The following is a 14,401-nucleotide window of genomic DNA, read 5'->3' as shown; positions in this document are numbered from 1 at the left end:
ATGATGGTGATATAGGTTCTATTAATTAGACTCATATTGTTTTAATTCCGAAAAAAAAATTGTGAGTCTCCTGTTGATTATAGGCCTATTAGTTTGTATAATGTATTGTATAAATTTGTCACCAAAGTACTAGCTAATCGCCTCAAGCTAGTACTACCTTTCATTATTCATGAGTCGTAGAGTGGATTTGTTCCGGGAGGCTAATCACAAAAAATGTCTTGGTTGCATATGAGTGCTTTCATTATCTTCAAAAGAAAAAGAAGGGGAAGTAGGGTTTTCTTGGGCTCAAACTTGATATGAGCAAGGCTTATGACAGGGTTGAATGGGCATTCCTTGAAAAAATGATGATAAAATTGGGTTTGGTGGAGACTTTTGTTATGTTGATCATGAGGTGTGTGAGCTCTGCGGATTTTGACGTTCTAGTTAATGGGCAACCGTCAAGGAGATTTAAGTCGAGTAGAGGGCTAAGGCAAGGTGATCCCCTTTCACCGTTTCTCTTTATTATGTGTGCGGAGGGCCTCTCGACCCTTCTTAGAGACGCGGAGAAAAAAAAAATCTTATTCATGGTGTGAAAATAGGAAGACATGTTAATCCTATTTCGCACCTCTTTTTTGCAGATGACAGTCTCCTTTTTGTTAGAGCGACAGAGGAAGAGGTTGACAATGTGTTGGAAATTCTTTCCACTTATGAGGTGGCTTCTAGTCAGAAACTGAATATGGACAAGTCAAAAGTGTCTTTTAGCCGAAACATTGAGCAAGAACGGAAGAACACGCTTCAGATGAAGTTATCCTTTAAGGCTGTTGAAGGACATGAAAAATATCTTGGTTTGCCGACTTACATTGGTACTTCCAAGAAACAGGTGTTCCATAATATTCAGGATTGTATCTGGAATAAACTAAAGGGATGGAAAGGAAACTTTTTATCATAAACCGGTCGAGAAGTGTTGCTCAAGTCAATTGCCCAGGCAATTCCAACTTACACAATGCAATGTTTTTCAATTTCGATGAGCATTCTTGATGGGATTGAAAAATTGTGTCGTCAGTTTTTTTGGGGTCAGAAAGGGGAAGAAAAGAAGCTTTGTTGGTGTAGGCGTCGTTCGAAGTGCACCTACGTTAAAGCATGTGGTGAATATGCTTGGCACTCATAGGAAGTGGGAATTGACATATACGATTCGGGACAAGGAAAGTAGGGAGCCGGCAACAAGTTTTTAAGGAACTTGTAAACCGTTCACGAATCATAAAAAGCAACCACGATAAAGGGACAATGAAGGCAACAACGATTGACCCGTGAAGGTTACACCCCATTCATAATCCATGAGATTACTAACTCCATATGGTTCGGAACCACGAAAGGAGAATCGGGGATGATGGTACGAAGTGAGTCATGGAGTCACATTCGCCTGTATTGGCCTCTACTCGATTCTTATAGTGAAAATTGATTCCTGCGATCTCAAAGGCATACAAAAAAAGATTCAATTTGCTCCAAACTATTATTATGCTAAATTGGTTGAATATTAATGCAACACATAATTCGAAAATATCGTGACCACTTGATTAAACAACAAGATTAAAAAGGAACCTAAGCCGATTGTCCAAATTATCTTATTAGACGTGATTTTCAATTACATATTCCCTTTAAACATTCAATATAGTGATCATAAATATATAATAGAATAAACATCAATATTAGAATCAATTCAACAAAAAATTGTTAATCAAATTAAATAATAATAAATTAACCTAATCATGATACTAGCAATATTAAAATAAAATAAGAGTAATTAAATTAATTAATTACACACATTTCGCGCGTTCCTCAAAATTGCTACATCATGAATAGATTGTTAGTAACTTCAATAAAAAAAAATCAAATGGAAATTAAATTAAATTAATGTAGATTTGATTTGGTCCAAACCCTCAGTTATCTGTACCTTTCATACCTTGGTTTAAGGACGGAACCCCAGGTTAAGTATGGACTCCTTAGAGTGCTTAAGGGAAGAATGTTGTAATTAAGAATATAACTTTAAGGCTTAGAGTGTGAGAGAGAGAGAGAGAGAGAGAGAGAGAGAGAAAAGAGAATGATTTTTGGTGTAAAAGAGAGGAAGAGATAATGATTTGGTGATCAAGCTTGTTGATGATTGAAAAAGGGTAGATATGACCTCTATCTATAAGGAAAAAGAAGGGTCGAAGAATTAAGAAAAGGTAAGAATTCGAATTGGAATAATACTCTTGCGATAGACATCAGTTTTTGCGGTTTTTGTTTTTATCATATCTTTTGATCCAGAAATTGGAATAAGATAAATAATATGTCGTTGGAAAGCTATTGAAGTCTAATTTCTAACCCAATTAAAATCAAGTGTATAATGAAAGATATGGCCGAAATAGTGAGACGGTGTCAGTTTTAGATAGAGTTTGATATTTCATTCATATCTTTTTCGTTATAGCTCGGAATTGATATTATAATATATCATTGGAAAGATAATTTCAAGGGCTATCAAACCATTTAAGATTTGGATAAAAAATATTCCATTCAGATAGAAATAGGATTTTCAAAAAGAGGAGTTTTATCTAATTTCAAACTCTTTAATCTTATCTTTTCAAAAAGGATAATTAAGATCTTTTAGAAACTTATAGAAGCTTCCTATTAATCCTAATTGGTTTAGGAATGGGATTAATCCTTTGGACCCTCCACGTGATCATTGGGTCATAGGTAAGGTGGGCTTAGGTTTGGTTTGAGCTCAGTTTAATATTTTGGTCATAACATAGTCGTTATTACTCGGATTTGGGCTTATAATATATCGTTGGAAAGCTCTTTTCAATCCCAATCCAATTATTCCATAATTGGACCCAGATTATGGACCAAAATAAACTTTAATAAATGTTTTTATATAAAGGACACGAAATGAATGATTTTAAAGGATACGAAATGAATTATTTTGGGTTTAAAGACACAAAAAGAGGAAAACAAGTTATGGTTTGGGGAAATGGGCTAGGAATTGGGTTGGTTTATGAAATGGAAATATGGATTTAAGCACTCAAAGATTAAATACTCAACCCAATCAATAATGGCGATGAAAGGTTGTTCATCATTGGATTTGGTTTTGGAGAGACATTTTTAGGTGTCTACAGTTAGATTGCTTGGAACAGGCTTTACTTGCCGAAAAAGGAGGGGGGACTCAGGTCCGTAATATGAGAAATTTCAACAAGGCTCTCCTTGGTAAGCAAGTGTGGCGTATCTTGACTAATGATACATCTTTGGTGGCTCGGGTTCTTAAAGGGAAATATTTTCCTCATTCTTCTTTATTGGAGGCCAAAGTGTACTCAAATTCAAGCTATACGTGGAGATCAATAATGGGAGCTAGAGATGTCATTTGGAAGGGTGCTAGGAAGGTCGTGGTTAATGGATCTACTGTGCACATATGGAATGATCCATGGGTTCCAACTCTTCCTAGTTTTAAGGTGTCCTCAAGTCTGGGAGATAGTGAAAGTGTGCCTATGTTTGTTCGGGATTTATGGGTTAATAATTCATGGGATCTTGCTGCTCTTAGTACGAACTTCTCCCCCGTGGAAGTGAATGAAATCTGTAATATTCCAGTACCTCTCTACGACAGAAATGATACTTGGGTGTGGCATCACACGAAAGATGGGTCTTACTCGGTGAGAAGCGCTTACAACTTGCTCACAATGGAGGATAAAAATGCTACAACAACTTTGTCACATGTTAGCTATAATTTTAAGTGGCTATTTTGTGGAATTCTGACATTCCCTCCAAAGTAAATTTTTTTCTTGGAGCCATTAAAGGACTTGTGGCTGCTCGGCAGAGTTTACTTCAAAGTGGTATGAGTCTTGATCCCATTTTCCCAATGTGTGGCCTGGAAAATGAATCTATTCTTCATATGCTAGTGTTTTCTTTTGATGCAAAAAGAATCTGGTATCTCTCCCCTCTATGGTTAGAGGTGGAAAAGTTTGAAGGCTCGTCTTTTGGTGAATGGTGTGGTGCCATTCGTTTGCACCATAAGGACCCCCATTAGTGGAACATTTTCTTTGCAATTTTGTGGGGAATATGGCTGATGTGTCTATTTTTTATAGTATTTTACCCCCGTCCCTTGGTCATAATTAGTAGTGTTTTTGGCTCTTTAGAGCCACTTTTATTACTAATTGGTGTTTTCTAGTGTTTTCGTAGATTTGGTTGACTTTTGCAGGGATTTATGCTTTTGGAGTATTTTCCCGAGATATTTTGGAGCAATCACGAACATTGGAGAAGCACGACCAGATTCTATAGCCCATGGCCGGTTAGAGCCATCGAACCGGTGATTAAGGGCTCGGTATAGGTGATACCGGGGCATTTGGACCGAGTATTTAAGATCGGAAGAGGAAACCCAGATTGGCCCGAATAATTGGAGCCCAATCGTAGTCCAAATAGTGGCCCAAATGAGCCGCCCGGCCAAAAAGGCTGGCGCCCGGAGGCGCGCCCGGCCGAGCGGGAGAAGCTTAGGCTGGCGCCCGGTGACGCGCCCGGCCGGGCGCGAGATTATTATTATGAGCAAAAAAGGCGCGCCCGATCGGGCGCGTGTATTTCTTAGGAGACGTTTAACGTCGTTTTAATGTGTTTTAGTTTAGGATTTTTTGTACAAAGTATAAATACTCCTCCGTAATACGATTTTAGGATCCCTTCTTCTCCTTTTTTACTCTTTCTTTACTCTCTTAATTGTTCTCTTAGATTTCTCTCTCTAAAAACTTTTGTTCTTTATCTACTCTTAATTCCAGATTTATTTTGGTAACGATTTCTCTTCTCTTAATCTTAGTCATTTACTTTATTATTTTTATCATGTCTTGCTTTATTGCTTTGATTAGTTTAATTTCTACTATGTGTGAGTAGTTTACTTTCTAGGGTTTGTGGGGATCCATAAATAATATGAAGGGGTAATTTGTTGTTGTTAATAATCAATGCTAGATTAATTTCCTATTGATTGATTTAATGCTCTGTGACTAGATTTGCGCAGATCTTTTATGCATGAGTTTGACAACATTGATTCGAGATTCGACAGATGAGAATTAATGTTTAGGTCTAGTTTCATTAGGCAGATTAATTTATAAATGGTTAAGTCGAGATTCGAGAGATGAGATTTAATACCGGTAGATTAATTCTGTGATTGTAATACGTAGCGAAAGCCCTTTACAACCTGGTTAATTGATGCATTGATGATTGACTATTATTGATTATTGGTATTACATAATAATTTCTTATTGAATTGTTTTAACGTTTTACAATTGCGGCTTGTAAAAGTATAACAATATTAAATTGATGAATCGAGCAGATGTTAATTTGATATTAAAGGCTATTTTCAATAAGAACTTAGATCTAGTAAATTGCGAGAGCCTGTTAGATCTATGTTGATTAATAAATTGCGAGAGCCTGTTAATCGTGTTATTTATGCAATGTCAATGATTGATTACCATGTTTTACCCTGGAGTATTATTTATTGGTGAACCTATGCCCTAGATCCTTTTATATATTGTTTCTCCCTATTCTCAATCTTCGTAGTTTAGTTTCTCATTCAAATATAAATATTGGTTACTTCATAATCTAGATTATTTTAGTTAATTAGGAATAGAAAGACTTGTTTCCCTGTGGAGATCGACCCTACTTCCCTATCTACTTTAGTTAGAGGACTTAGGTATTTACTTTTGATTTGGGGATACGACTTTACCCTGTCAATGGCTTCGTAGAAATGGTTGGTGTTTCGATAAGCGTAAGAGGGACTTACCTGATGTGATTCATAGAGCTTTGAGTATGGTGGGTGATTATAAACAAGCCCAGGAGGATTTATGCTCGAATAGGGGCAATGTGCAGCAGCTGGAGTCAAAGTGGAAGCCTCCTGTTTTTGGCGTGGTAAAAATTAACTCGGATGCAGCAGTCTTTGGCAACAATTCGGTGGGTTTGGGTGGAGTCTTGCAGGATTCTATGGGGGATGTGCTGGTGGCTACTTGCATTTGTCTCAAAGGGAAATATGATGTTGATGTGGCTGAAGCTCTAGAGCTGCGACACTCTTTGAATATATCTTTGGATTTGGGCTTCAGGACTGTTTGCTTGGAGACAGATTGTCTCAAGGTTTATAGTCATTTGGTGAAGGCAGGGTTGTGCTCCCCCAACTGTCTTTGTCATGGTGATCAATGACATTATTCAACTTGCTCGTGGCTGCCTCTCATGCTCTTTTTCTTTCGTTAAGCGTAGTGGTAATTGTGTTGCTCATGCCTTGGCGAAACTTAGCTCTTCTTTTGTTGATCTTAGAGTTTGGATGGAGGAGGTTCCTAATATATTATGCACATTGTAATGGCTGATTTTGCCTCTTCTATTGAGTAATAATATGTGCTCGGTTATTTTCGTCAAAAAAAAAAAAAAAAAAAACTAGATAAACAGTACATAAAGTTAAAATATTTCACTTATTTAAATACAAAAGGAATAATATAATATTTTTTATGTCATAGATAGAACAATGTATTGCTTGAGATGATAGTTTAGCCTCAACACAACCATTTTAGATGAAGAAACTAAACAAGTTCTCTTTGCAGTACAAAGCTCCGCATACAGGCGACTTTGGTCCCATATTCATTTCAGCATCATTGATTCATTGGTATTACTAAAATACATATTTATAAAGTGATTAGAGGTTTTTTTTGGTTTTTTCTTCGTAAAATTGGTATAAAACAACTTAATTCAAATAGGTTTTTTCTTCGAAAAATAAACATTGATACAAAAGGTTGATAATTAAAATAGGGAATAATAGCTTCGTTATTGGTGCTATTAGTTGTAGACACCCAAATGTGTCTCCCCAAAACCAAACCCAGTGGTGAATACCTTTCATGTCATTTGTTATCGAACAAAGCGAAAGTGTGAAAAGTCTAGTGATGAGGATGTTTTTATTAACATATCTCTTCTTTTTGTTTTTGAAAATATTTCTTTTCTTACCCTATTTATGAAAAACGTGCATTCCATTTTAGTTTGGTCCATAATAAAGGTCCAATAATAGTGTAGTTGGATTGGGCTTGAAAAGAGCTTTCGAATGATATATTATAGGCCCAATTCCGATGACTTATGAGGAAGTTATGGATTAAATTAGATTAGGCCCAATGATTTTTAAAGGTAGCCCGATGATCTAGAGGATGGCCTATTAATTACTTCCTCCGTTTCTATTTAGATGACTAAAATTCCTTAAAAGGAAATGTCACAATACTTGACCTATACTATGGAAAGTTTTATTTTATAATCACCCACAATTAACCAGCCTCATTCCCACCTAATTATCTAATCTCTATATAATCACCCCAACCCCAACCACCATCCCCATAACCCAACACCAGCCATCCTACCACTCCGACCAACTGAACCACCACACTTAAAAAAAGCACCACCAAACCCACCACTCCGATCTACCGAACCACCACCAAACTAACTTTTTCAAAAGAACCACCACCGAAAGCATAGCCCCTATCTAACGAACCACCACCAAATTACCCTTTGCTTCCTCGTCGAACGACCATCGTAGCCACCAGACCACCATGTTCACCATCACAACCAACTACTTTCTCTCTCCTTTATTTTCTCTAACCTTAACCACTTTCCTTCCTCAACCACTAGATCCATAACCCACCCACGGCCACCAACACTTTCAAGTCCCACCTCCGAAAATTTAGATCTGAAAGACTGCATATGAGTGGTGTTGGTTTGATTTCTTGATTTTCTTTCTTTAGATCTCAAAAATTCAAGCCCATTTTTGTTACGGGATAAATATGGGTGGTACAGTGGTGGTGGTGGTTTGGACGATGGCATCGGGGTGGTAGTTTAATTTAGAAGAAGGTCGGGCGGCAGCGGTGGTGGTTTAGAAGAGGGCGGCCGCGGTGGTAGTTTTGATGGGGTGGCAACAACGGCGGTGGTCTAGAAGTAGGTGACGGCGACGAGGGTCAAGGGGTAGTTGAGATAAGGGCTGCAGCATCAGCGGTCATGATGGTTTGTGAAGTTTAAGGTTATGTGAGAGCATTAAGGTGGTGTCGGTGGTGGTTTTTGCAACTGATAATGTTTGATTAATTTATTTAACTATTTAATTAATATGCTTTACAAACAAACTATGATTAATTATACATTCTCTCTCCTCTTCCTTAAAAACTGTGCCAAAAGCTATGGGTCATCTATTTAGAAACGGAGGAAGTATATTTTTAAAGAATGTTTTATTTAGAATTAAATATATTAAATATGATTTTAAAAACTGCTCGGACGCATAATTACCTGCAACTGGTGTTAAAGGTAATTACGCATGGAAAAGCGCGTTGACTTTCGGACCAGCGCGAGACGACAGAGTCATCGCCAGGCGTTGACCTTCGCCGCCTGGCGCTGGCCTTCGTCGCCTGGAGACGGGCTTGTTGTCTGGTGCTGGCTCCTGTTGTTTGCGACAGGAGGTATTTTATTCCAAATATGATTTTCTTCGATCCCGTGTTATGTTTCTTATAAATAGGGGTTGTATCTCTCTGTTTTCAAATCATCTACATTCACAACAATCATCATCTTTCTCTTTCTCTCTCTAAAAGCTAGAAGCTTTCCTTCTCTCTCTATTCTTTTTCTTTCTAAACCTTCCCACTCTCAAAATTCCTCATTCATTAGCTTTAGAAACACCTAGCCAAGTTCGAAGTTGTCTTCGCCCTAGACGTGAAAGGTTTGATAATTCTAAGGGTTTGTTCCCAAATCTCTATTTCAATTATTTGATTTAATGGTATTGTTTCATTATTTTCCTTGAAGTTACTAAAGTGTGTATTTTGTTATTAGAAAGAGATATGAGGCATCTAGTAATTTAATTGTTTCATTGATCTTTTGAAATAGAAATCATGCTTAGATTGTTTTATTGATTCCTAGTATCATGTTTAGGGTTAATTAATATTTCTAATATCAAGTATGATTATTATGATGCTTCCTATTTCTTTCTTAATATCATGTTAGTATCATATTAGGGCTAAAGCTTTGATATTTAATGTTTAGTGACATGATAGGTGTAGACACCCATTTGTGTCTCCCCAAAACCAAACCCAGTGATGAGTACCTTTCATGTCGAATCATAATCGAATGAAACGAAAGTGTGGAAAGGTCTAGTGTTGCGGAAAGTTTTAATTTCTTTTCTCTTCTTTCTGTTTTTGAAAACTTTATTTTAAGAAAACGGCCAATCCAGTTTGGTTGGTCCGTGATATGGGTCCAATAGTGGTGTAGTTGGATGGGGCTTGCAAAGACCTTTCCAACGATATATTATAAGCCCAATTCCGATGAATATTGAGGAAATTATGGCCAAATTACCAAACTGGGCCCGGTTTGAGCTTTATGTACGGCCCAATGATCTTGGGGAGGGCCTAATATGATTTATCATTCCTAATGCAATTAGGAATGGTTTTAGTCTTCTATAATCTTCTAGAAGGTTCTTTTCATTCCTAATTCAATTAGCATTGATAAGTTGATTTTGTTGACTTTTCAGAGTTTCAATCAAAATCAAATAGCATTTTCGAAGGAATTATATTATTTTATCCTCCAGTACGGTAAACTTATCGGATTTTCGAAAACGCGTTAAAATCAAGCTTGGCGTCCAACCCCAGACCTTGGCGCCTGGAACCAGGCTTGGCGCCTGGCGCTAGCCATTGGCGCCTGGCGCTAAGGCTGGTGCTTGGCGCCAGCTAGCGAGGGTTGGCGCCAGCTCTGTTTCCTGAGCGTCAGAATCTGTTTTGTTAATTTATCTTTTTTGGCTGATTTTCTCTATAAATATCGTATTAAAAACTCCGTTTTCAAGGATCAATAATCATCATCTACATCTATCATTCACCATTCATTCACCAATTCTCCTCATTCACATGTTTTCCTCAACAATTAGTTTTAATTAGCATTCTTTCATTCATCTCCCTCATTCATCTTTCTTCTAAACTTTGGTTTTCTTATACAAAATTCCGCATTCACAAGACTTAGAAACACCTAGCCATATTCGAAGTTGCCTTCGCCCTAGACGTGAAAGGTTTTAATTTCTGAGGGTTTGGTCCCAAATCTCTATTTCAATTATTTAATTTAATTGTTTGATTATTATTTTCCTTGAAGTTACTAACGTGTGTATTTTGTTATTAGAAAGAGGTACGATGCATCAAAGTAAGTACTTTAATTGATTTATTGATATTATGATGTAGAAATCATGTTTACATTGTTATTATGATATTCCTAGTATCATGTCTAGGGTAATTTTAATATTAAATATGATTCCTGCGATGCCTTTTATTCTCTTCCTAATATTTATGATTGTTAGTATCATGTTAGGGTTAAAGATTTGATTTTTATTGCTTAGTGACATGCTAGGGTTTGTTATTAATCTTGTTAGTATCATGCCTAGGATCTTGCTATTATTATGCTTTAATATTAACATGAACATGATTATGATTATAATTGTTATAATTTATGATGATTATGAATATTATTATTATTATTATTTTGATGATGATTATTTTATTTATGATGATTATTATTAATTATTATTCATGATATTGATTATTTATTGTGTTGCTTGATTATTTATATTTATTGCTTGATCACGCCTTTCATTGCATGCTTAAAGGGAATTTGGTACTTGTAATCACGCTTAATAAGATATTTAATAATCTTGTTAGGGTTAATTGTGATTATAATTTCAAGTGATCGCCAATAATAGTTTATTTGTGCATTAATATTCAACCAACATAGATTAAACAGGTTTAGGGTAAACCTATTGATTGCATGTTAATTAAAAAGCGCACATGAATACGATCAGAATAAAGTAGAGGCCTATTATTAGGGCAGGTTCAATCTCTTTTAAGTTGGATTTGTACCTTCATCCCCGAACCCTTATTTGGTTCATGACCTTATGGAGTTGACGATCTCTTGGATCGTTAAGGGGTGTAACCTTCACCTCGTGAATGGTTTACAAGTTCCTTAAAAACTTGTTGGCGACTCTTTTGCTCTATCTTCTTCCCTTTTGGACGCCACCGTACTTTAGTGTATGATCACAGTGGGGCTCAAGCTAGTGGGATTTTAAAGGCTTGAAATTATTCCCTACAATAGGGTTTGTTATAAATCTTGTTAGTAATTTAGTATCATGCCTAGGATCTTGCTATTAATATTATGCTTTAACATGATTATTTTTATAATTGTTATAATTATTATTATGATGATTGTTTTTATTGTTATTATGTTGCTTGATGTTTATTATTATTGTTATTTCTTGATCACACCTTTTATGCATGTTTAAAGGGAATTTGTACTTGTAATCACACTTAATAAGATAATTAATAGTCTTGTTTAGGCTAATATGATTATAATTCAAGTGATCACCAATAATAGTTTTGTTTGTGCATTAATATTCAACCAACGTAGATAAACAGGTTTAGGGTTAACCTATTGATTGTATGTTAGTTAGAAAGCGCGCATGAATACGAGAAGAATAAAGTAGAGGCTTATTAATAGGGCAGGTTCAATCTCTTTTAGGTTGGATTTGTACCTTCATCCCCAAACTTCCAGTCATGGTTCCAGACCTATTGGAGTTAACGATCTCCTGAATCGTTAAGGGGTGTAACCTTCACCCTGTGAACGGTAAACTTGTTGGCGACTCTTTTACTCTAGCTTCCTTCCCTTTGGACGCCACCATGCTTAAGTGTATGATCACAGTGGGGCTCTAGTGTTGGATGACTTGAAATATTCCCTACATTAGTGTTTGCACTACTCTCTCTGTGTTTCAATGAAAAAAAATCTCAATTTTTTTAAAACATTTGCCAATGCTAAATTTTGATCAATAATATCTTTCATTATCAATAAATACAACTTATACGAAGTAAATATTTGAAAAGTTATACATTGAGACGATTCTAATAATCACTTCACAAGCCGTAAGAAGGTTTCATTTCAAAATCATATGGAAATAGGAGTATCCCCTCAACCATATAAAGAGATCAACTCTCTCTTTTTCAACCAATGTGAAACACTTAGCTTACATGTAGTAATACTTGGAAGGTCTATTCTTCAATAGTCCCTCTCACATGCGATGCAAAGTCCTTTTTAACTTTGTCTCATGTGATTTTTCAAGCTAGGGTGCTTCTTTACTCCCCCTCACATGGACCTACTCTTGGCCGAGTGAACTTTAGCCATTTAAGGTCCCATATCATAGGCCTGTCTTTGATACAAAGTCAAATTTGGGTCTGGGCCGCACTCGCAAATCAAGAGAGAAAATCAAATTCAAAGGAGGTTCCATCCCAAAATATATGGTAATAATAGGAGGAGTATCCCCTTAGCCTTATAAAGTAATTAACTCTCTTTTTGTTAACCAATGTAAGACACTTACATGTGGTGATACTTGGGCTCACCATAGTTGATCAGTTTGATCAACAAAAGTTGTAAATCAGGTGGCACTTTATGTAATTTTATGCAATTTTTGTAAAAAAAAATATATATGAATTTTTTTTTTTTTATATTTTGAATTTTATATCTACACAACAACCACCATCCGAAATACACCACAGCCACCACCTCCCCACAAATCAACTTCAGAGGCTTTCCTCTCCGTCTCATAGTTTTCCTCTTCTTCCCGCCGCCTCTTCTTACATTACATCAATGACCCAATGCCACTTCGCGTTGGTAATAAAAAGACACCCTTGTAACAAAGAGTTTAAAATTAAGGGAATACTAACCCTTTTCCGAAAGTGAAAGTATTGTGTATAACGGACTCACGTGAGTCTGGTCATGCAAACAAAAAATAAAATAAAATGCTTAATTGTCAGAAATTAGATAATACTGATCGGATATTAAGTTATAAATATCAGATATTAGATTAAAAGTGTCAGAAATTAGATAATAATTGTTAGATATTAGATTATAATTATTATATATTAGATTATAAGTGTCAGATGTTAGGCTTTAATTGCCGAAAATTAGATTGTAATAGTCAGTTATTAGATTATAATTATTAAATATTAGATTGCAATTTTTAGAAATTAGATTATAATTATCATATATTAGATTAAACGAACGTATCAGAAATTAGATTATTATAGTCAGATATTGGTTTATAATATAAGTATCATATATTAGACATTATTGAGAGAGAAAGATGATCATACTTATCAGTAAGAAGCTGAGAAAAGCCTTGAAAGAGAAAAGTAGCAGAGTGAGAAACAAGAACTGAATTAAGAGGAAAAAGAATGAGTCGATGAAGCAAGTTAATGGCGGCGAGTCGATTGGAATCGTTAGCTTCCTGAGTCGCCGACGAGGAGAAAGAAGGATAGTGTGGAGGCGGAAGAGACAGTGTCGTCTTTGGCGAGGGCAACGGAGAGAAGAGTACCAAGTTGTTGTTGTTGATGGCGAAGTCCTTGCATAGTCGTTGTCATCTTCTTCGTTGAGTTTGTGCATTTTCTAGAATTAAGTTGAGTGGTGATGGTGGTGTTCTTTCATATGGTTTGGGATTGTGACCGCCATTGTATGGGTATGTGCATAATAAACTGGACTCATGTGAAACAATCACACGCAAAACCTTCTCTTAGGGAAAATATCTTCTTCGCGGTGATAACTTCATCTCAACAATGGTATTGTAGCTATGGGGGAGGAAGGAGGAAGTTCGAACGAGCGAAACAACCATAACTATGATGTAAGAAGGGAAGAAGACAAGGATTGCTATTACCTATCCGTCCCCAGTTTTATTGGTAAAATTACCAATATACCCCCTGATGTACAAAGTTGGTATAGTTTGGTAGAATGAAATTTTCAAAGGGCAACCTTAAAGGATTTTTGAATTAATGAAACTCGAATTACATATGAATTTAATCATTATTTTCTATTAATGAATAACATGATCTATTGCTTTAAAATTAAATCATGCGTTTAGGACTTGTTTTCTTCAATTTATTTCAGATACTTATTACTTATTTCATAATAAATTCAGATCAGATCAAACTAGATTAGAATGATTCAGATCACACCAGATCAGAACTTTTATTATCATTTACTTATTGTTAAATATTGTTAATTGCGTATTAAAAAATATAAAAAATTACATATTTGAAAAGTTCATAATGAGATGAATCCAACGAGATCCATTTTCATAATGTTTTTCTTTGTAGATTAGTATTAAAACGCGGTCAAAGTTTAGTTAAATTGTTAAATAAGATTAGACCACACCAAATAATAAAAATTCAGATTAGACCAGATCTACTTGTTTCAGTTAAAGAGAACAAGTCCTTATTACACTAGAAACTTAGTAAATCATTAAAATCATCTATAGTTAGGCCATGTTCACTTCACCTTAAAAAAAAATGATATTTAGTAAAATTAATTTCATTTAAGTAAAAATAATTTCAGTTCAGCAATA

General features: G+C 35.6%; 1 protein-coding gene across 1 annotated transcript; it reads left to right on the top strand.

The window, feature by feature from the left end:
• Positions 1-296: 296 nt before the first annotated feature.
• On the top strand, positions 297-6,177 carry LOC145642875 (uncharacterized). The gene is made up of 4 exons (XM_081694037.1): positions 297-474; positions 618-859; positions 3,147-3,772; positions 5,730-6,177. Exons 1-4 carry the CDS (start codon positions 297-299, stop codon positions 6,175-6,177), a joined length of 1,494 nt encoding a protein of 497 aa, XP_081550163.1.
• Positions 6,178-14,401: the final 8,224 nt, after the last annotated feature.

Source organism: Chenopodium album, chromosome 8 (genome assembly GCF_948465745.1).
Source record: "Chenopodium album chromosome 8, dcCheAlbu1.1, whole genome shotgun sequence".
Classification (NCBI taxonomy): domain Eukaryota; kingdom Viridiplantae; phylum Streptophyta; class Magnoliopsida; order Caryophyllales; family Amaranthaceae; genus Chenopodium; species Chenopodium album.
The sequence above is the reverse complement of the archived record's forward strand: the minus strand, read 5'-3'. Positions and strand labels throughout refer to the sequence as shown.

What these genes read in the sequence shown, in the direction of transcription:
- LOC145642875 (XM_081694037.1), top strand. Translation starts at nt 297, where the DNA reads ATGAGCAAGGCTTATGACAGGGTTGAATGGGCATTCCTTGAAAAAATG. An exon ending in GAGTAGAGGGCTAAGGCAAG is followed by an intron (nt 475 to 617) that starts GTGATCCCCTTT and finishes TCTTTTTTGCAG; the next exon opens with ATGACAGTCTCCTTTTTGTT. An exon ending in ATTCTGACATTCCCTCCAAA is followed by an intron (nt 3,773 to 5,729) that starts GTAAATTTTTTT and finishes ATGGCTTCGTAG; the next exon opens with AAATGGTTGGTGTTTCGATA.